Below are 21,237 nucleotides of genomic sequence, written 5' to 3'. Positions count from 1 at the left end.
CTTAAAGGGCAAGATGGTAAATACTTAGGCTTATGGGTCTTTATAATCTTTGTTGCAAGCACTCAACTTTACCATTGTAATGTGAAAGCCATCACACAGACAGTGCTAAACTGGTAGGCCTCACTGTGTTCCAATAAAACTTTTGTTTATAAAAACAGGTAGCCAAGCCAAAGTTTGCCAAGACCTATCTAGAATGATGCTCTTATCTTCCATATTTTTTTTCAATTTGACTTTTTGTTCTGTATTCTGGGAAATTTCTTCAACTTGCTCTTTAGTTTTTTCTATTAAATAAGATATAATTTTTAATTTCTAAGAGCTTTTCTTCTCTGTTCCTTCTTCATAGCATCCCTAGTCTTATTTCATGTATGCAATATCTTTTTCTCTTTGAGGTTATTAATTAAAGACTTTTAATTACAGCCTTCATTAACTCTCTTTTGTGCTTTTTTCCCCCCTGAGTATTTGAATTGGGTCTCCTTTGTGTTAAGGGCTTTCTTTAATTTTCTGGAAATCCTTTGCTGTTAGTTCACACTTAGGAGTGGGGTCCTCAAAAGCTGTTTAGGAGCAGTGTTAGCATGAGTGAGTTTCAAATAAAAATGACCAGCTAGCTTGTTGTTGATGTACTCTAACTGACAGAATTCTTTTATGTAGAGCTATTTACTTCCTCCACTCTTTTGCCTGGTAGGGTCCAAGCCTGGATAGGAGTTTAAGACAGTGTAGGACAAGGGGAATTGGGCAGGGTATTCACACTGCCTGTCCTTCAGATTTTTATTTATTCCTCTGTTTTAGCCCTGTGCCTTGCCTTGCCTCCCAGGATGTGGGATTTCTAGGGGTGAGTCATTTTGTCTGGCTGTAGGTACCTCTGTGGATCCTAGCTTTCTGTCATCGGCCAAGTCAGCCAGAATCCTTTTGATATCTCTCTGCCCAAATGGGTTTAATTCTTTTGATCCACTTTTGGGTTTGTACTGATTAGGTCTTTTTTTTTTTTTTTTTTTAATTTTAATGAGGCTGCTGGATGGAGTGGTATCAAACGTGTGTTTCAGCTGTGGCTGGTGTGGCTCAGTGGATTGAACACTGACCGGCCTGCAAACCAAAGGGTCAGCAATTCACTTCCCAGTCAGGGCATATGCCCTAGGTTGCGGACCAGGTCCCCAGTGGTGAGCAACCACACATTCATGTTTCCCTCTCTCCCTCTCTTCCCCTCTTTCTAAAAATAAATAAATAAAATCTTTAAAAAACCCAAACATACATGTGTTTCAACCTACTATGTTAATCTGGAACTTAAGAGATTTATTTTTAACGTCTTTTGGGAAATGAGTAGCAGAAAATTCTATTTATTTGTTTATTTATTTATTTATTTTTAGAGAGAGGGGAAGGGAGGGAGAAAAAGAGGGAGAGAAACATCAATGTTCAAGAGATAAATCTATGAATTATCTCTCGCAACTCAGGCATGCTCCCTGACTTGGAATCGAACCAGTGACCCTTTAGTTCACAGGCCGGCACTCAATCCACTGAGTCACACCAGCCAGGGCAATAGTAGAAATTTTAATTGCAGCTAAATTTTATTGGTGCTGTACCTCTATTTCTTTCTTTTCCTTTTTTTGAATGGAAATATTTCCATATTAATACATACTTATTAAAAATATTAAGTGATATGGAATTACGTAGTCTAGATAATGAAAAGCTCTATGTACCCACCCCTGACAGTAACTGACACCTACCTTCGCACTGCCAGGCTCTGTACATAACATACACACTGCCTCCACTTTTTCTTTCTTTTTGTTTTACTGGTTTGTTTCATTTTCTTCAGGTCTCCGGGAAACCTCGAGAAGAACCGCTATGGGGATGTACCCTGCCTGGACCAAACAAGAGTGAAGCTGATAAAACGAAGTGGCCACACTCAGGTAGACAGATAAATGCCATCTTCTCAGGAGCACTGAGGGAAATTTAAGCCTCTTACAAAGTGTAGCTTACTAATGCTGTAGTTGAAAGAACATGGATTCTCAGCCAAAGAGACACTGTTTAATATTGCTACAAACTAGTCTATTGTTATCATAGGGAAGTCCCTACATGCCCATCTGGTAGCACAAGGTCTGGTATGTTGTAAGTGCCCAATAAATGTTCAGTTATTTTTCCTTTTACTTCTCAGTTGTACAATCATAGTCCTATCATTAACCATATTGGTGAGTGTATACGCATCAATACAAGGCAACTCTGATTGTACAACTCTGATTTTTCCATTTAGAAGATTTGAAAAAAAAATTTGGTCAGCTAGTGTATACATAAATATCTAGAGATAGGGATGAGATGGTCAAATGATTTTATTATTGAATATATTAATTTGATCATATCTGTACATATTAAAAATCACATATATTAGAGATATTTAGTGAAAATGTTATTCAGACATTTAACATCAGTATTTGTGTCATCCTTTGGATCTTTTTTTTTTAAGATTTTATTTACTCATTTTTTAGAGAGAGGAAGGGAAGGAGAAAGAGATGGAGAAAAACATTGATGTGTGAAGGATAACATCAGTTAGCTGCCTCTCACATGCCCCCAACTGGGGACCTGGCCCACAACCCAGGCATTAGCCCTAATTGGGAATTGAACCAGTGACCTTTTGGTTTGCAGGCTGGCACTTAATCCACTGAGCCACTCCAGCAAGGGCATTTTTTTTAAGTATATTTTATTGACTATGCTATCACAGTTGTCCCATTTTATTTCTCCCCTAAGCCCCCTCCACCTTCCACAACACCCAGCATTCCCCCACTTAGTTAATGTCCATGGGTTATACGTGTAAGTGCTTTGGCTTCTCCATTGCCTACACTATTCCTATCCTCCCCCCATCTTGCTTTGTACCTGCCATTTATGCTTCTTATTCCCCATTCTACTCCCACCCTGCTGATAACCCTCCCTGAGATGTCCATTACTGTGATTCTGTTCCTGTTCTAGTTTGCTTAGTTTGTTTTTGTTTTTTAGTTTCAGTTGTTGATAGTTGTGACTTTGTTATTATTTTACTGTTCATAGTTTTGATCTCCTTCTTCTTAGATAAGTCCCTTTAACATTTCATATCATAATAAGGGCTTGGTGATGAGGAACTCCTTTAACTTGACTTTATCTGGAAAGCACTTGATCTGCCCTTCCATTCTAAATGATAGCTTTGCTGTATAGAGTAATCTTGGATGTAGGTCCTTGCCTTTCATGACTTTGAATACTTCTTTCTTGCCCCTTCTTGCCTGTAAGGTTTCTTTTGAGAAATCAGCTCATAGTCTTATGGGAACTCCTTTGTAGGTAACTCTCACCTTTTCTCTTGCTGCTTTTAAGATTCTCTCCTTATCTTTAACCTTGGGTAATTTAATTATGGTGTGTCTTGGAGTGTTCCTCCTTGGGTCCAATTTTTTTGGGGACTCTCTGAGCTTCCTGGACTTACATGTCCATTTCCTTGACCAAATTGGGGAAATTTTCTTTCATTATTTTTTCAAATAAGTTTTCAATTTCTTGCTCTTCCTCTTCTCCTTCTGGCTCCCCCTATGACTCGGATGTTGGAACATTTAAAGCTGTCCCAGAGGTTCCTAAGCCTCCTCATTTTTTGAATTCTTGTTTCTTCATTCTGTTCCAGTTGAATGTTTATTTCTTCCTTCTGTACCAAATCATTTATTTGAGTTCTGATTTCCTTCCCTTTACTGTTGTTTCCCTGTATATTTTTCTTTATTTCACTTTGTATAGCCTTCACTTCTTCCTTTACTTTGTGTCCGTACTCAATCATTTCTGTGAGCATCCTGATTACCAGTGTTTTGAATCCTGCATCTGATAGGTTGGCTATCTCCTTGTCACTTAGTTCTTTTCCTGGAGTTTTGACCTTCCATTTGGGCTGCATTTCTTTGTCTTGGTGCACCTGTTATTTGTAAGGGGTGGAGCCTTAGGTATTCACCAGGGCGGGGCAACCCACTTGGCTGTGTTGTGGCACTGTGTTGGGGGGAGGGGTCAGAGAGGGAATAATGCCACTTGCTCAGCTCTCACCCCACTTTCAGTCACTTCCCCTGCTACCTATAAGCTAATTGGGTCAATTCAGGTGCTGCCCTGGTGCTGACTCCTGGATGAGTGAGTTCTAGGATCCTGTGGGCCCCTCCAACAGACTCTCCTGTGAAACTGGGAGTTCCCCCCACTGCCTCAATGCCTACAGGTTTTTACAGCCAGGCATTTTGAGGTTTTAGTTTCCCACACTGGAACCCTGTGTTGCACATCTATGTTGCTCCCCAGTTTTTCCTCCTGGCTTATCTGCTTGTGAATGTGGAACCAGCCAGTCCACCGTCCTCCACCTTGCTATGCATCCCCTTCGCCCTGCCTGCCCGTCTCCGCCCTTCCTATTGGTCTGGATGAACGTTTCTTCTTTAACTCCTTGGTTGTCAGGCTTCCATATGGTTTGATTTTCTGGTAGTTCTGGTTGTTTTTTGTTTTTAAATTGGTGGTTATCCTTCTTTTGGTTGTGAGAGGAAACAAGGTGTATCTACCTACACCTCCATCTTGGCCAGAAACCCAGGGCCTCTTGGATATACTTTTTGAGTCTTATAACAAAGGACATTGATTTTATTTCCTTTTAAGGACATGGTGTTGTCACTGGAAGGCTTATTCAAAGCCAAAAAACTCTATTACCATAACATGAGCACAGTTTTTCCTTTTTTTAAAAAAAAAGATTTTATTTATTTATTTTTAGAGAGAGTGAAAGGGAGAAAGAAACAGAGGTAGTGAAACATCGAAGTACAAGAGAAACGTTGATGGGTTGCCTCTCAAATGCCCCCAACGGGACACCCAGCCCACAATGCAGGCATGCGTCCTGATTGGAAATTGAACTCGTGACCTTTTGGTTCGCAGGCCAGTACTCAGTCCACTGAGTCACACCAGCCAGACAGCACAGTTTTTGCTTTTTATTCATCCTATACCTCATGCATTGTCTATAGCATAATCATTCACTTATTCCTTTTTAAAGTCCTCCTTAATATAACTTGTATACAGCAACATCCAACACTTAAAATTTTGAGGTCAACATCTAGAAAAGTATTACATATTTTTCTTTTTCCTTCTGATATACCGGTTCTGTTTACTTTTATATACATTATAAAAGCAGCATTGGGCACTAACCAACTGTGTATCAGTTGGTTAGAGCTTTGTCCTGATATACCAAGGTTGCAAGTTTCATTACCTGTCAGGGCACATAAAAGAATCAGCCAATGAATGCATAAATAAATGGAACAACAAAATCGATACCTCCCCCCGCCCTCCTTTTCCCTCTCTAAAATAAATTTTAAAATTATAAAAAAACAGCATTGATTGAGGTTCAGAGTAAAGGAATTTAAATAGGTCTCTTAACTTTAACATGAACCACATTATAGGGAATTGTTATATCCTCTCTCCTGTTTCTGTGGGGTAAGTTTTAGGAATAGCACTTCTTTCTATATGGTGCATAGATCAGGACCTTAGGTTTCATTCTCTTTTGATGCTGTTTCAAGCATGTAAACTGAATTTCTGTCCAGGACCGTTACAGAGGGTTTTCCTCAGGAGCATTAGCTAAGAGTCTGGCTGACTGAGGGCAAATTTATCAGTATTATTGAGGTTGTCATAGTATATTCTGTGACCTATTGGAGTATAATGGTTAAGTTGGTGTTCTGGAGTCAGAGATATCTGTGTTTATCTGTCTTGTTGAGTGTTCTCTCTCCATTACTTAGAACAGTGCCTGGCACATACCAGACATTCATTATGTTCCAGGAATGAGTGAATCCCAGTATACCAGGAGACTGTTACAGTTATCCAGTAATTAATCTGAAGACCGTCACTTGAGTTATAGTCCTTCTCATTACTATAAACATTGGCAGAGGCTTTATTTTCATAATAAATGGAGGATTCAAGTTTATTAATGAATTGTTCATCAGATTTGCTCCTGGAATTATAAAGCTGTTAGTCATTGAATATTCAGATAGTAATAGAGTCTGAGTGTGTGGCCCATGCTGTTGATGGTAGATACGAGGTATAGTTTTCTTCCTTCTTAAGTCACACTTTACCTTTTATGTAATAGCAACATTGATGAGGTGTCCTGATCAATTTGGTAGGCTTGCCTCCCTTTTGATTCTAAGCTACAGTCCTGAAAGCCTTAATGGATTCCCTTTTTTGTAAATAACAGCTTTATTAATGTATAATTGATGTACCATACGATTTACCCATTTACAGTGTATAAATCAATGGTTTTTTAAATGTTTTTGGCAAGTTGTGCAGTCATGACCACAGTCAACTTTAGAAAATTTTTATAAACTGAAAAACAAACTCCACTTTCCCAAGTAGAAGTGCTAGGTCTTTTGATAACTGTGTATAACATCCTGAGGTCCTGTCAGACTCTTCCACAGTGACTGCACTATTTTATATTCCTGCCAGCAATGAATAAGGGTTTCAGAATTTCTCCACATGTTTGCCAACCTGTTATCTTTTACCTTTAGCCATCCTAATGGGTGTGAAACAGTATCTCATCGTGGTTTTAACCTGCATTTCCTTGATGGCTAATGATGTTAAACATCTTTCATGTGCTTGTGGACCATTTGTACATCTTCTTTGGAGAAATGGTTATTTTAAAATTGGGTTGTATTTTTACCATGGAGTTGTGAGATTTCTTTATATAGTCTAGAAACAAATCTGTTATCAAATACATGCATTCTACAGGTGTCTTCACTTTCTTGATTGTATCATTTGAAGCATAAAAGTTTTAATGTAGTTGCATTTATCTGTTTTTTCTTTTGTTGCTTGTGCTTTGAGATCATATCTAACAAGGCCATGCTTAACTCAATGTCAAAAAGATTTAATTGATGTCAAAAAGATTTAATCCTATATATTCCTCTTAAGAATTTTTTAGTTTTAGCTCTTACATTAGGCCTGTGACACATTTTGAGTTACCATATTCTACCATATATAATGCTCATCCACGTTTTTGGCCCAAAGTTTCAGGAAAAAAATCTTTCATTTTAATGTTTTAATTCGTTTTAATTTATATTTAGAAACAAAACCTATTCTCGTATTTCAGGGTATTATTTTGCATACGGATATCGTTATTGCTTTCTAGAGTTACACTTTTAACGCGTGAGCATAAAAAGAATTAAAAACATTTATATAGATATGAAATTAGTACTACCTATGTATGATGTTCATCCTTATTTTTCCCTCAAAAATTCTGGCAAGAAAGTATGCGTTATACACTGCAAAATATGCTAGTTTTTGTGTATTGTGTGAGGAAGGAGTCAGCTTGATTTTTTCCCCCCCTGCATGTGGCTATCCAGTTGTTCCAGCAGCATTTGTGGAAGTTGAGGTTTTAAATTGGCCCTTTTGCTTCTCTTTTCTTTTTTTCTGATGAGAAGAGACTATCCATACCCTGGGTTTTATTTATCTACTAGTACATCATTTTCCCACCCAAGTGGTATATTCCACACAGCTGCAATGATGTTTCCTTTTTATCATTAGACAGATTATATCAACGCCAGTTTCATGGATGGCTACAAGCAGAAGAATGCTTACATTGGTACACAAGGTAAGTTAGTCTGCCCCCCACAAGTTGGTTTTGAGTCATCTACTTGTGATTCTTCCACCAGATGATAGCATAAGTTTTAAAGAAAATGGTTACTTAATGTGATGCTGTGGCCACTATATTTTGGCCTTTCCTAAAGATTAGGGGTTATTGAGGAAGGCAGTTGAGAAGTACAGAGTTTCTGTATCACATGTACCTGGAAACTCACTGCATGGAGATAAACTGGAGATTTGAACACACAACATTAGTACAAGTTTTTGGACCGCGTGTTATATTGCCATCCTAAAGGGATGGGAAATGAGAACTCATTAGCTAGTGAGGTGCTCATTATGGCTAGTAGGAGGACAGGAGTGGCAGTGGAACTGCCCAGAAACTGAGTCCAATCTGTGAATGGGTGTTGCTGTACTAAGAGGCTTTGCTGATCCCTGTACCATCACAGGGAACCTCAGCAGTCTTCCGACATGGATTGTCTGTGCTAGATCTGACAGTGTAGTACTGGGCTCTAGGAGGATTTCATATGGAGTTTTTATAAGTGTTGCTGCAGGCTCAGTACTCCTGACCTGGCCTCTGCCATCTCAAGGAGAATATTAGATTGTCTTCTAACAGGGTGGAAAAAAATCACAACACAGGACATAACAGCCTCCTATGTGGGCTTAAGGCCTTTTGACCATTACAGACTGTGGCTAGCAAAAGATCTGGTGAATATTCCCTTAATCAAGTAAATGATCAAACTTAGTATCACTGTAATGGACAAACATATTAATATGACTCCTGCTGTGAAAGATTGAGAACTGTACCATATAACCTATGTTGTATGTTGCCAGTTTTTAAGTATGAATCTAATTATGAGAAACAAACCAAACAAATCCAGATCCTGGGACATACAGTAAGAAAACTTGCTTAAACTCTCCCACTTTAATGCCATTAAAAAGTTTTAAAAAGAGCCCTGGCTGGTGTGGCTCAGTGGATTGAGCGCCGACCTGTGAACCAAAGGGTCACTGGTTCAATTCCCAGTGTAGGGCGCATGCCTGGGTTGTGGGCCAGGTCCCCAGTAGGGGGTGCATGAGAGGCAACCACACATTGTTGTTTCTCTCCCTCTCTTTTTCCTTTCTTTCCCCCTCTAAAAATAAATAAATAAAAACCTTAAAAAAGAGAAAAAAATTTAAAAAGAGAACTGTTCTAGATTAAAGGAGACTGAAGAGACATGATAACCAAAGGTAGTATGTCATCCATGATTCAAACCTGCATTTGGAGGATCAAACAGTTAAGGACAAACTATTGGGACAATTGGAGACTATGCATTAGATAATATTATTGTATCATTGTTTAATTGCTTAAGCATGATAATGATATTGTTCTGTAGGAGAATGTCTTTGTTCTTCTAAATATGTATTTGAGTTTTTAGGAGCAAAGTGTCATGATGTCTGAAATTTACTTTTTTTTCTTTTTCAAATTATAAGGGAAAGTTTATTAAGAAATTTACAGATGTAGTAGAAGTGAGCCACTTGGGCTGCATAGGCTAAAGAAACAAGTTACAGAGGCAAGAAGAAAGGGCCCTTGGCGGGGCTGTTGGAGCTTAGGGTGGGGGGGAGGCAAAGGTAACACGTCTCAGGGAAGAAGAGGGGAAGGGAAAAGTGATGGCATGCTCCTGAGAGGGAGAGTGCATCGAAACTTACTTTTATTTTTCTATTTATTTGACCAAAAATAAAGTTTTTATTTCTGGGAGTTAGAATTACATCTTTATTTTTTTCTTTATTCTTTATCATATTTTCCAAATAAGTGAAACTTCTAAATAGTTCAGTAAAAAATAAAATACATGTGTATGTATGCAGTAGTGTCCCTTTATCTGCAGTTTTGTTTTCTGCAGTTTCAGGTACCCATGGTCACCTGTATTTCAAAAATGTTAAATGGAAAGTTCCAGAAATAAACAATTCATAAGTTTTAAATTGCATGCTGTTCTGAGTAGTGTGATGAAATCTAGCACTGCCCCCCTCTCTCCCACCTGAGATGTGAATCAACCCTTTGTGCAGTATGTCCACACTGTTTATGCTTCCTGTCTATTAGTCAGTTAGTAGCCATCTAAGTTATCAGATTGACTGTCACAGTATCACAGTGCGTATGTTCAAGTCACCCTTACATTAGCCTAACGCTCTGGCACAATGCCTGCATCTTTCACCTCACTTCATCTCCTCACATAGGCATTGTATCGTCTCACATCATCACAAGAAAAGAGTGAGTAGGATACAATGAGGTATTTTCAAGATAGACCACATTCACATAACTTTTATTACAGTATATTATTAAAATTGTTCTATTTTATTAATTATTGTTAAACTCTTACTACTGTGCCTAACTTATGAATTATATATCATGTATGTATGGGAAAAAAGTGTGTGTGTGTGTGTGTGTGTGTGTGTGTGTGTGTGTGTGTGTGGTTTGGTACTGGTTTTAGGCATTCACTAGGGGTCTTGGAACATATCCCCTGCAAATAAGGGGGGACTATTTTATAGAGATAAGCAAACGTCACAAAATGATAGCTAATATTGATAGCTTTTGAACTAAAGAATGTAAGAATATACTGTACTATTCTTTCAACTTTTTGTTAGATTCAATTTTTTCAAAATAATAATTGAGGGAGACAAAAGGGAAAAGGGCCTTTGGATTCTTGGTACATTGTTAATTGGTCTTATGGTCACAGGTTTATGTTTTTCCTCTAGGAGGGACAACTCCCTCCAAAAGGAGTTCTCTCAAGACCCTAAGAAGAAACAACAGAACTATCAGGAAGGATTTTTGGCAGGTATAGGATATGATGTGATCTGCTTAAGAGGGTAGGGCTTTTGTTGAGGAGGATAGTCTTGGAATGGCTGGGCCTATAAGGCATAAGGATTGGCTTTAGGGGGCCTCATAATGCTTCTTTCTCCAGGTTTAGAAGGCAAGGGCACTACTTAGCATTGCTAATTATGCAAGGGTTGTGCCCTTTAGGCTGGTGCTGTAGGCTCTGTCCAGAAGAAACTCTTCTAGGAATATGGGACAGAGGGTTTCTTGAGCCAAACACAGATTACCTTTAGAAGGTGCAAGCGCCAGAAGATGGGGGCCCTGTGATATTGAGAAGGCTGGTTTGATTTATCTGGCTAACCTTCTTGACTATATTTATAGTATTCTGATTCTTAATCATCGTAATATGTATAATAATAATTATCTTGTCTATTAAGAGTATGTATTATATATCAGGTACAGAATCTCCATCTAATTATTATTCTCTGCAAGGAAGTTTTGTTTTGTTAATCCATGAACAAATTGAAGCCCAAAAAGCTTAGGTGACCTTGTATCACACAGCTAGTTAAGTGGCTAGTAAGCCAGAATTTGAAAGTATGTTTGGGTCAAAAATCCTAGCAAGGCAAGTCAGTGGTTTTACCCATGTCAGTACAAACTGGTGACTATTTCTTTGAAAAGTCTACTGTTGAAGGAGTCTTATGTAGGGAGTGCCACTTTTCCTTCCAAATCTCTCGTGCCTTTGAGGAAATTATGACCTCTGCCTGGCCTGAATTTGAGTGGTATCTGGATTATCAGGTGCTCTGATAGGCAACACCAATTTGTCAGTGGTTTGACTGTGGAAAGGTAAGTACCTGAGAGGTGCTGTGGTGCAAGGTGGTGGGGTGTGGATAAACCTAGAGGCAGAGTTGGGGCAAGGGTATTCTTATATTCTCCTTGATATGCATATTATGGTAACACTGTCCATTAAATGAAGATGAAAATCACTTATAACCGTGAGACACAGAGATAATATTAACATCTTGCAGGATCTCTTTCTAAACCTCTTTCTATGCATATAAATAGGGACAGACATATAAAATATGTAACAAAATGGGCTCTTTCCATACATTATCTCCTTTTTCACTTGATGGTATCTCGTGCATATCTTTCAAGAGCAAAAAGTACGGACCTTATAATAATTATCATACAGACTTTAAATTAGGGGTATACAATAACTTAATCCTCTGTTGTTAGATATTTAGCTTGTTTTCAAGACCTCACATGCTTTTGGAAGTGTCCACTTCTGCACAGAGGAAATTCTAGTATCATAAAGTGTTAGTGCTTGCTAAAAAGGCTTTAGCAAAAATGGTAGTGAAACCAGCAAACTTCCAGGACAAAAATCAACTCTCAGTGCTTCCCTGTTTCCCTGTAGGCAGTGGAGGAAAAAAACACTGGAAAACTACAAGGAGTTATCCTGAATTGTTACTCCCTTGATCGAAGGGGAGTTGTTGGCCCACAAATATCTTCAGAGTTCCCACTGAGTGCCTATGCTGTGCAGATTCTAACATAGAAGAACTTGACACCATGGCCCTTATAGTCAGCACCATGTTTGCTGAGATGTGATTAATTCTCACAAAGTAAAATGACTGATGTAAAACCATATATATTATATGGTTAAGCTGTTTTGATCTAGCTATGCCATCAAAACCTGAGGAGAGGAAATCCTACAAGGGGTGTGGTAGTCAGAAAGTTTTAAGGAAGAGACAGCACTTGAAAATGAGTAGAAAATGAACAGCACTGGAAGTGAGAGAGATGGCTTGAGTAAAGGATAGAAGCAGAAGTAAGCATGATTTGTCTATATTGTGATGAAGCAATTTTTTAGAAAGATTAAAACTGGCAGGGGTATCCAGAATAGACTGGAAGAGAAAGTCCTATTCAGAAAAGTAAGCCAAGATGAGTAAAGTAACTCAGAGGAAAGATGATGTGGTTAGTTTCCCAGCAGTGAAATTGAGCAGGGAGGTCAGGAAGGGGGCAAAAAGATAGAAAGCAGAAACAATTCAAAGGCAAAACATCTCTAGGACTTAGTAGATAAAGAAAATAGGTAAGTCATAGTTGACTCCAACTTTTTAGGACTGAGTGATAACTGACTGATGTTTCTCTTTCTTTTTTCCTCCCTTCCCCTCTCTCTAAAAATAATAAATAAAATATCTTAAAAAAAAAAAAAGACCAAGTGATCGAAGAATGCCAGTACTGTTAACAGAGATGGGAAAGTGGAGAGAGAAAGCTAGATTTGAAGGAGGGGGCTGAAAATATGTTGGATCTGAGGAGATGATGGGACAGAGAAGGGGACAATTCAGTAGGCAAGTAGGTGATTATAAGGCTTAGCTTAGATGAGATGAAAGCAGCTAGAGACATGTACACAGTCCACACTGTCATTATAGATATGATAGCTGAAATCCTGGTAATAAGGCCCTGAGAGGGTCTGTAACAATGCTCAAACTGTAACCTACCTACAGTTTCACCTGGGGACCTTGTTAACATGGAGATGTGATTTTTGGCTTCCTCCCATGCTGTGCTGGTGCTGGTGGTTCAAGGGAATAGTAGGAATGTAATAAGAGCAGGGAGCCAGTGTATGTGGTTTGGAGTTAGTAGTTGGGAGGAAAACAGAAGAGCCAAGGAAGAAAAAGAAATGATTCAAAGAGTCATGTACCTTGTCTTTTCCAGGCCCTTTGGAGAATACCTATCGTGATTTCTGGCTCATGGTATGGGAGCAAAAAGTTTTGGTGATTGTCATGACCACTCGGTGAGTTCATACCTTTTCTTTCCACCTCTCTCTGCCCCTACCCTAACGAGTATAAGTGATTCAAAAGAGGAATTTATCTCTTAGAAACAATGAGAATTACAAAAGCCATGGCCTTGAGTTTGAGATGTTGGGTTCTTTGGCTTACCCAAAGATAATACAGGGTGTGGTATAGTTTGATAGATCTAACTTCTCAAAGCTTTAATCCGTGGCTCTGGTGACCCTGTGCCAGTCGCAGCCTATTCTGAGGTCCTTGCCTTATCCGCTGAAGGAAGTATTGTGAAACAGGGGGCAATTCACGTTTCATCTGATCCATGCTTCCAAAGGGCAGCTGTCTTCCTGGCTTCTGAATTACCAGTTCCCCTTTGCTCTCCCTTTCCCTGCTACCTTGACCATTTTCTGCTTATTTAGGCTGGAAGCTCTTGATGAAAAGAATATTATTGAAATTTTGGTCCACATATCTGCCAAAACTTCAGGAATTACTATTTCATTAGTATTACCATTACCACTATTTCAGATGAGAACAAAATTTAATTACAGTGTTAGCTCATTTCCCTTTTTCATGGCACTGTTACAACAGCCTTTGATTTGGAGAGGAGGTCATGGAAAAAGCATCACCTTGGAGTACTTTGGAGCCACTGAAGTGCAGTGGAGGTAGACTTCAGGCCTTTACAAAAACTTCCTGCTGGCATCCTGGGTGCTGTGCCTTTCTTATTCTTCTATCATCCAAGGGCCCCTCATTGGGGAAGAAAATGAACAGTGGCTGAGATACAAGGCAGACAGTTCCATCTGGCCCACCACATTTTCTCTACTGTCTTTCTTTGCCCACTCAGTATTTATCCCAGATATGTGAAGAGTGCCAAGAGGTATGAGGGAAGGGGCCAAATGATATGGTAGGTACTCAGTAAATGTCTGCTAAATGAGTACATGCAGAAACTTGCACTGTTATATCCATTTAGAATGAAGGTTTTCTTCCTTTACTGCCACAAGGCAAGGGTATAAGTTAGAAGCAGTGCAAGAGATGGCACTTCTGCCTGGGGTATAGCAGGTGCTGACTAGGTCACGGTTAATGCTCTGCAGAGGAAGGATGGAAGGCTTACTTTGTTCTGTGTGTCTTCAGCTTTGAGGAGGGCGGCAGGAGAAAGTGTGGCCAGTACTGGCCTTTAGAAAAAGACTCTCGGATCCGATTTGGCTTCCTCACAGTGACCAACCTAGGCGTGGAGAACATGAGCCATTATAAGAAAACAACGCTAGAAATTCATAACACAGAGGTAAATCTGGGTTTCTGTTTTCTCACTTTTTTGAAGTTAAGGGAGAACTTTTACTGTAAAGAAAGTCTCTGAAAGGAATAGGCAAGATTCCAGGGGGCTTATAAGTTACTTCCATTTTTCTGGGAATAAGATCAGGATATTCATTTCAGAGCCAATATAACTACATTGTCTTAACCCAACAGGGGCATTATTTAGGGATGAAACTTAGAAGAAATCTGGATCCTACAAATAGGAACTCTGTCCCTTCCAAATATTAAACCTTTCCTTTGGGTTTGTAAAGAAGCAGTTGTGGAGAAAGTTGAGGGTGGTAGGCAGGAATCTTGGTGGTAGGGATCCCAGGGCATCGAGAACCGGAAAAACCAAAGGTAGTCAGGGCAAACATAAGTGACCTCACTAACTTCTGCTTCTTTTTCTATCCAAGGAGCGGCAGAAACGCCAGGTGACTCACTTTCAGTTCCTGAGCTGGCCAGATTATGGTGTCCCCTCTTCAGCAGGTTCCCTCATTGACTTTTTGAGAGCGGTCAGGAGCCAGCAGAGGCTGGCTGTGAGCAGCATGGCAGCAGATTCCAAAGGGCAGTGCCCTGAGCCACCCATTGTGGTCCACTGCAGTGCAGGCATTGGCAGGACAGGTAATGATGCACCTGATGCAGCTCTCAGAGCCTCTGGAGGCAGTAAGGGAGGGGGGAGGAATAACCAAGCTCTTTACTGCCAGATTGAGAGATTTTGGTCCATTGGTGGTGAATTGCTGTTCTTCCTAAGTGTCCTTTTGGTAACCCTAGTGCTGTGTGTCCAGAATATACACTTCACAAGACAAGTCTTCTGGGGTTGATGCTTTATACATCCCATTGGCGTGATCATGTTCTGACCCCATCATTGTCACCTGGGTGTCCAGAGAGCTCAGCTGGGCTGTTGCTTCATTCCCATCCCCTCCCCTCCTCACTTTCTTCTTTGTTGGAGAAGATGAAGACTTTCTGGATCCACTTTACCCTTAAGGGGATGTGCATTGCAGGGACTGCTGGCATTTCTCATCAGAGATCCTTTTGGGAGAAGGTCAAAAAGAGCATTAGGCGTCTGGGGAGAAGTTGTAGAGTCTGAAAATTAAAGCCCAGATGTGAGAGTGCTGTTCTGTCTGGGATTTTACTTTCCCACCTGTTTTTCCTATTACCTCCATGTGAATTACAAGAGGCCTTCCCATTTCTCTGGTTTCCAACACTCAACTCTGCCCTCCTCCTTGAGTCCTTTCAGGCCTGAGGACCCTTGCCTTTAAATTAAGTCATCCAGTACTGCCTGGGTTATTTAGTAGAAGGATGGGGAGAGGAGAGGTGGACTAGGTATGACTACTTCCTTTTTCCCTTCAGGTACCTTCTGTTCACTGGACATCTGCCTGGCACAGCTGGAAGAGCTTGGTACCCTTAATGTGTTCCAGACAGTATCCCGCATGAGGACCCAGAGAGCCTTCAGCATCCAGACCCCTGAACAGTACTATTTTTGCTACAGGGCAATCCTCGAGTTCGCAGAAAGGGAGGGCATGGTGCCATCCAGCCACAACCTCCTGGCCATGGAGGGTCAGTAACTGTCCCATGAGTCTCCTACCTGCTGGCCAGCCTTCTTCCTTAAACTGTCCCAGACACCGCTGAGTCTGTAGGTTGCCATCATTTACACTGAAGCCATGGACCAACCTCTTTCTTGTGTCTCCTGGTGCACGCAAGGCAGCAAGCCCTTTGGCGAGATAGATATGATGAAATTGTTATTAGAAAGGGCCAGCAACAGTGTGTTCTTCAGTCCTAGCAACTGCCATTGAACTGTGCCTTATTATAACCAAATTGTGGCTATTGATTTTTGCCAGGGGCTCCAAGCAAGGTAAGTGGGAAAGGAAGGTCCCTACCCTCTTTCCCAATACCTTCTTCTGGAGGCCTCTTTCCCATCCCTTCCCTTTGCTAGGATTTGATTGGGAGGTTTGGTGAGTATCCACCTTCCTTCCCAGAAAGCTTGACCAAGTTATATATTCTAGAGAACATCCCGAGTGCCAAGCACGTTTATACCTAGAGCGTGTATTCCAGTCTTTTCTGTTATTCTGTGTGTGCGCGTGTGTGTATGTACACTTATGTGTATGGGTCCATATGTATGTGTGTATATAATATATTACTGTATGTGATAATATGGTCGTATTCTATAAATACATATACACAGAGTTACTCCTTTGTAGAAGTTCCTGGGGCTCCGTGTTGTATTTCAGGTCTTGTGGCTTCTTGTACCCTGCTGTTTATCCTGGACTAGCTGGGTTTGGGGATTATGTCTCCTATTGTCAAATGACAGTGGTGGAAGAGGACACAGGCACATCCACTTTCTATGTTCCTACTACAGGCCTTCATCCTTACATCATGACTTATCTCTCTGCAGGATGCTACCTGTTGGAGCCAAGAATACTGGTTTGTGGTGACACTGGTTTAATTCAGCATTGATTACTCCTAGCTAATGATTATTCTCCATTTACTTCGTTGATTTTGGTAATACACCTCCACTGTGATTTCAGACCCTCTCTTTCCTCTTCCTGTCCCTCAGGGATTGGAGCCTTGGAGTAGAGATGAACTGACTGAGCAGCCAGAGGCAAGAGCAATTGGTACAGTGCCTTAGAAGGAAAGAGAAGGATCCCAAGTATGAGAAAGGAAACTACTATGAGAATCCTTCCCTGGGAGAATGAGCTTGGGGCCCTTTTCTTTTCCCAAAAGGTTCCATTCCTTAGGCAGCTTGGCCCTATCTACTCAGATGCCCATCTTTTTCTGCCTAGTAGCCTGCCAAACCTTGGAGCTCAAGCTGGATGGATTTTGTGTCAATAAAAAGTTTAACTCCTGGCTGGGTGAGGCAGTACCCTGCAGTTTCTATCCCTGCACCCCTCTTTCACTCAACCTGCTCCTGTCTGCTGTCAGCCTACCCAGCCTGATGTACCAGGAATGGAATTGAGTCCCTAGCACTCTATATTCCCAAGAAAATCCAAGGAACCCCTAAACCTTCCCCCATCATAGATGAGGTTGGCAGCTCATCAGACCTCAATAATTTTATACTGTAATAAGCTCTTGAATGTATATGTTCTTATTTTTACAGTCTTTTCATTTTGTATTTAATGTCAATTGACTGAATCAGATTCAGAAAATAATTGTAAATGTTCATTTTCAATATCTCACACCAATAGTTTTGTATTTACATATAAATATACTGACATGATCAAACCCTTTTAGCTTCATCAATTTAGTAGCATTGTGGGGCTGGAAAAGTAAAGAGGGAGTCTAAGAGCTGGTCTGGAAGGGATGTGGACACAGGGAGGGACCCAGGTCTTTAGTACCTGAGACTTTCCGGTTTGAAAGCCGTCTGCCTTGCCTGTAGGCGATGACCTTAGCTCTGGGCAGAAATAGGGAATCAGCACCAGTTGAGTGCTTATGGGGTGCCAATTTCGATGCTTGGTGCTTCCCCCCTGCCCATTATCTTATTCAAACCTTACAATACTCCAATGAGAGGTTATTCTCCCTTTACTCTATTTCGATAAAGATGAGAGAGGTAAGGTCCAGAGGGCTATAGTGATTTGCCCTCTAGTGAACTAGAGCTGAAGTTGGTCTGCTTACAAAGCCTTTGGCCTCTTCACTGCATTGCTCTCTCAAAGATCAAGACAGTGTTTTGTCTTTTGAAACTGCAGGGATTTTTTTAATAGCTCTCTTTCAGAGTACAAGTGGTTCTTAAAATTCCAGGTAATTGATCTTGAGCTGATGTTGAATGTAGTAGACTAGAAGGGTGACAGAGCTGGTGACTTGATTCTCCTATATAGGACCTCCTTGTGTAGGGTCTTTACGTCAGCAGAGTACCAAAGGGGCCATTCTTCCAGGGACACTCCATTCCTCTGAGTACAGGGGTGTTTGTGGGAGGATCTTAAGTCATTTGCATATCTCTCTTAGAATGGAACCAGAAGCTTTATCCACATAGGACTACTCCCCATGCCATATAGCTATTCCCTGTTGACAGACTGCCTAATTGGGACAATTCTGGCCTGGAGTATGTGCAAATATTGGGGAGTTCTTAATAAAAGTGATAGCAGTTAGCATTTACTGGATGCTTAACTAGCCAAGTACTGTTTAAAATGCTTTCTAAGTATTACTTCATTCACCCTCAAAACAACCTTTTGAGGTAGGTATTGATAGACGAAAAAACAGTGAAGCATAGGAAAATTAATCTGGCACTAAGAACCTGGACCATCTGGTTCCAAAGTACCTGCTGTTAATGTTAACTCTTACACTAGGTTCCCTCTAAGGATTCATCTCCTGATCTGTCAACAAATTTTTCCTGAGTTTCTGACGTAAGAGTTGAAGTGTAGAAAAAATTAAGCCAGTCCTTTCCCCTGAGTTATCCTTTATTCCCTTGGGGCAAGCAGGCAATACTATGATGAACAGAGATACCTGAAATCTGGAAGATCAGAGATGGTAGGGTTTTGGTGAAATGTGTAGGAAACAGGACTAAATTCTAGAGGAGGTAAACTTGAACTGTCATTTATTTGAAGAAGCTGTAACCCACTGCTCTGTAAATTCAGGAGCTATGCATAAGCTTTCTGAACATCTGATGGTTGGCAAGGTTATCATTTGCAAGAGCTCTATAAAGATGCAGGTTCCTGGGTCCTGCCCTATATGTGATTAAATTAGTGACAGAATGCGCCAGGTTTTGGAAGCACTGCCTTTTTCCATGTCTCTGACTTTGAGGAAAATTAGCAAATTGCTGTCTTCCAAATCTGAGAGAAAGGGAACCATTGCCATAGGTTGCCTGTAGCTTTTACCATTGGGAAGATAATTGATACTCAGTGTTAAAGGAGGTAAAGAAAGAGGAAGACATAGAAGCCCCGAATTTGTTCGGGAAGTCAAGGCTTTCACAGGAGATTTGGTGAACAAAGCAAGAAAGAACCCACAATCAAATGCTGGACTGTACAGTTGAGAACATAAGATGAAAATGTGTTCAGGGGAGAGTGCATCATGGGCTAAATCAGGCTTCTATCTCTAATTTGATTGCTGTTTTTCACCCAGCTTACAGTCCCTATACAACTGGTCCCTTCACCTGCCCACCCGTGTCAGCTAGGAGGCCTGCTATTATCAGTCTCCATATCACTGTTTGCAGATAGATGACAGAATTGGACTGGTTCTTGGGAAGCTGGGCTATTTTAGCATTGTAGCTTGAGGAAGATGGTACCCCTGCCCTTAAAGGCTTCTCATCTTTAGGAACAACCAGACACACATATGGAAACTCACAAATCAGATCTGGAGGAAGATGGGCCAGATAGAAAAGTTTTCGTAGAGGGACTGAACTCTTTGGTAATTTTGAGATCTCACCACTCAAGTCCTAGCTTTCTTTTATAAAATAAGGGGCCACATTAGATGATCCTGCTACAGGCCCTCCAAAGTGTGAATGTCTGTAAAGGAACCATCAGGACCTTCTCCAGGTGGGTCAGCTCCCACTTCCCTATATTCCCTACCCACTTGGAAAACAGGTCAAGTATCCCCTGTAACCCACAGACAACTCAGCTTTTGTGCTGCTCCATGTAGGGTAGATAAGGTGACTCAGAGTCAAGGAATGAACCAACTAAGGACCCAGAGCCCCCAGCCAAGGTCATAAATTTGTCTCAGGTCTTGTTCAGTACCCACTCACCACTGTTAGCTTACCAAGGGCAAGAACTAAAACTCCCACCAGCTATAGAACCAGATTTTTTCTTGGGGTGTCTGCTCTGTAGTTACCATCACAAAATAGTCCTGAAGATTGTTTCCAACTACACTGCAAACCACTGAGAAGACTGGGTCTTCACAAACAGAAATCCAGCACTCAAACCTGTTGCAGTGTTTGATTTCGCTCTGCCTGCCACCACAGCTTTTATAAAATCCTTTCTTCTGTTTAATCTACATGCTGCAATCTTTTTAAAGATTTTATTTTTAGAGAGAGGGGAAGGGAGGGAGAAAGCGGGAGAGAAACACTGATGGGTTGCCTTCCTTATGCACCCTGACCAGGGACAAAACCCACACCCTAGGCATGTCCCCAGATCAGGAATTGAACCATCAGCCTTTTGTTTTGCAGGATAACACCCAGCCAATTGAGCCACCCAGTCAGGGCTACGTGCTGTGGTCGTATATACTCATTTTTTTTCCTGCAAAGGCCAACATGGACTGGGAGCAGTGATTTCTTTTCGGTACTTTAGGGTGCTGTGTTCCTGACAGGATGGAGATGAAGATGAAAGTAGGAAAGCAAGACAGTGAGATGTAGAGAAAAGATGGTCAAAGAGTACACAGTGCCCCTCCCCCACTCCACGTTCACGTCCTTCTACTCCTCCCCTGCATCAGAACCTGGCCACTTGTCTAATTAATGTAGTTGTACAAACCTCATGACCAACCAGATGTGCAGCTGAGCCTAGGTCAGCCAGTTTATCCTGTAGGGTCTCTTACTTCCTTGACCTTGAATGAATACCTGTTCTGTGGCCAGCAGCCAGTGGACTTCTGAGGTCTGATGTTCAAGCTGGGCTGGATATGTGAATTGGGGACTTAGTTTAGATGGAAGTTAGGATCCTTCGAAGTGTGTGAGAACAGAAGAGTGAGGAGAGAAATAAGAGAGGAGACCCTTAGGAGCCACCATCACTTAGGGGAGGATGAAGAAAAGCCTGTGAAAGATTTTGATTAATTGAGGTAACCAAGGACAAGCCCAGGCTGTTTTCTCACAGACTAGTGAGTGGTGGGGAGTGGCTGGGATGAGTGAACAGGATTCAGAAATGTAGTTTTACCAGTCTTTTGGTGGGGGGTAGAGGGTGGCTAACAGGGCAGAGACATGAATGGAAAGTG

General features: G+C 41.0%; 1 protein-coding gene across 1 annotated transcript in view; it reads left to right on the top strand.

Moving 5' to 3' along the window:
* LOC129085598 (tyrosine-protein phosphatase non-receptor type 9-like) overlaps positions 1-17,672 on the top strand; it is a gene marked incomplete at its 5' end in the record, with an annotated part of 51,554 nt that extends 33,882 nt beyond the window's left edge. Inside the window, 6 exon segments of the mRNA XM_054592005.1 lie at positions 1,808-1,901; positions 7,498-7,564; positions 13,040-13,118; positions 14,236-14,386; positions 14,808-15,015; positions 15,745-17,672. Coding sequence (XP_054447980.1) covers positions 1,808-1,901; positions 7,498-7,564; positions 13,040-13,118; positions 14,236-14,386; positions 14,808-15,015; positions 15,745-15,959 — 814 coding nt within the window.
* Between the last annotated feature and the right edge of the window lie 3,565 nt (positions 17,673-21,237).

This window comes from Pteronotus mesoamericanus, unplaced genomic scaffold (genome assembly GCF_021234165.1).
Source record: "Pteronotus mesoamericanus isolate MK-2021 breed Mesoamerican mustached bat unplaced genomic scaffold, CSHL_Meso_final scaffold_31, whole genome shotgun sequence".
Taxonomy (NCBI): domain Eukaryota; kingdom Metazoa; phylum Chordata; class Mammalia; order Chiroptera; family Mormoopidae; genus Pteronotus; species Pteronotus mesoamericanus.
The sequence above is the reverse complement of the archived record's forward strand: the minus strand, read 5'-3'. Positions and strand labels throughout refer to the sequence as shown.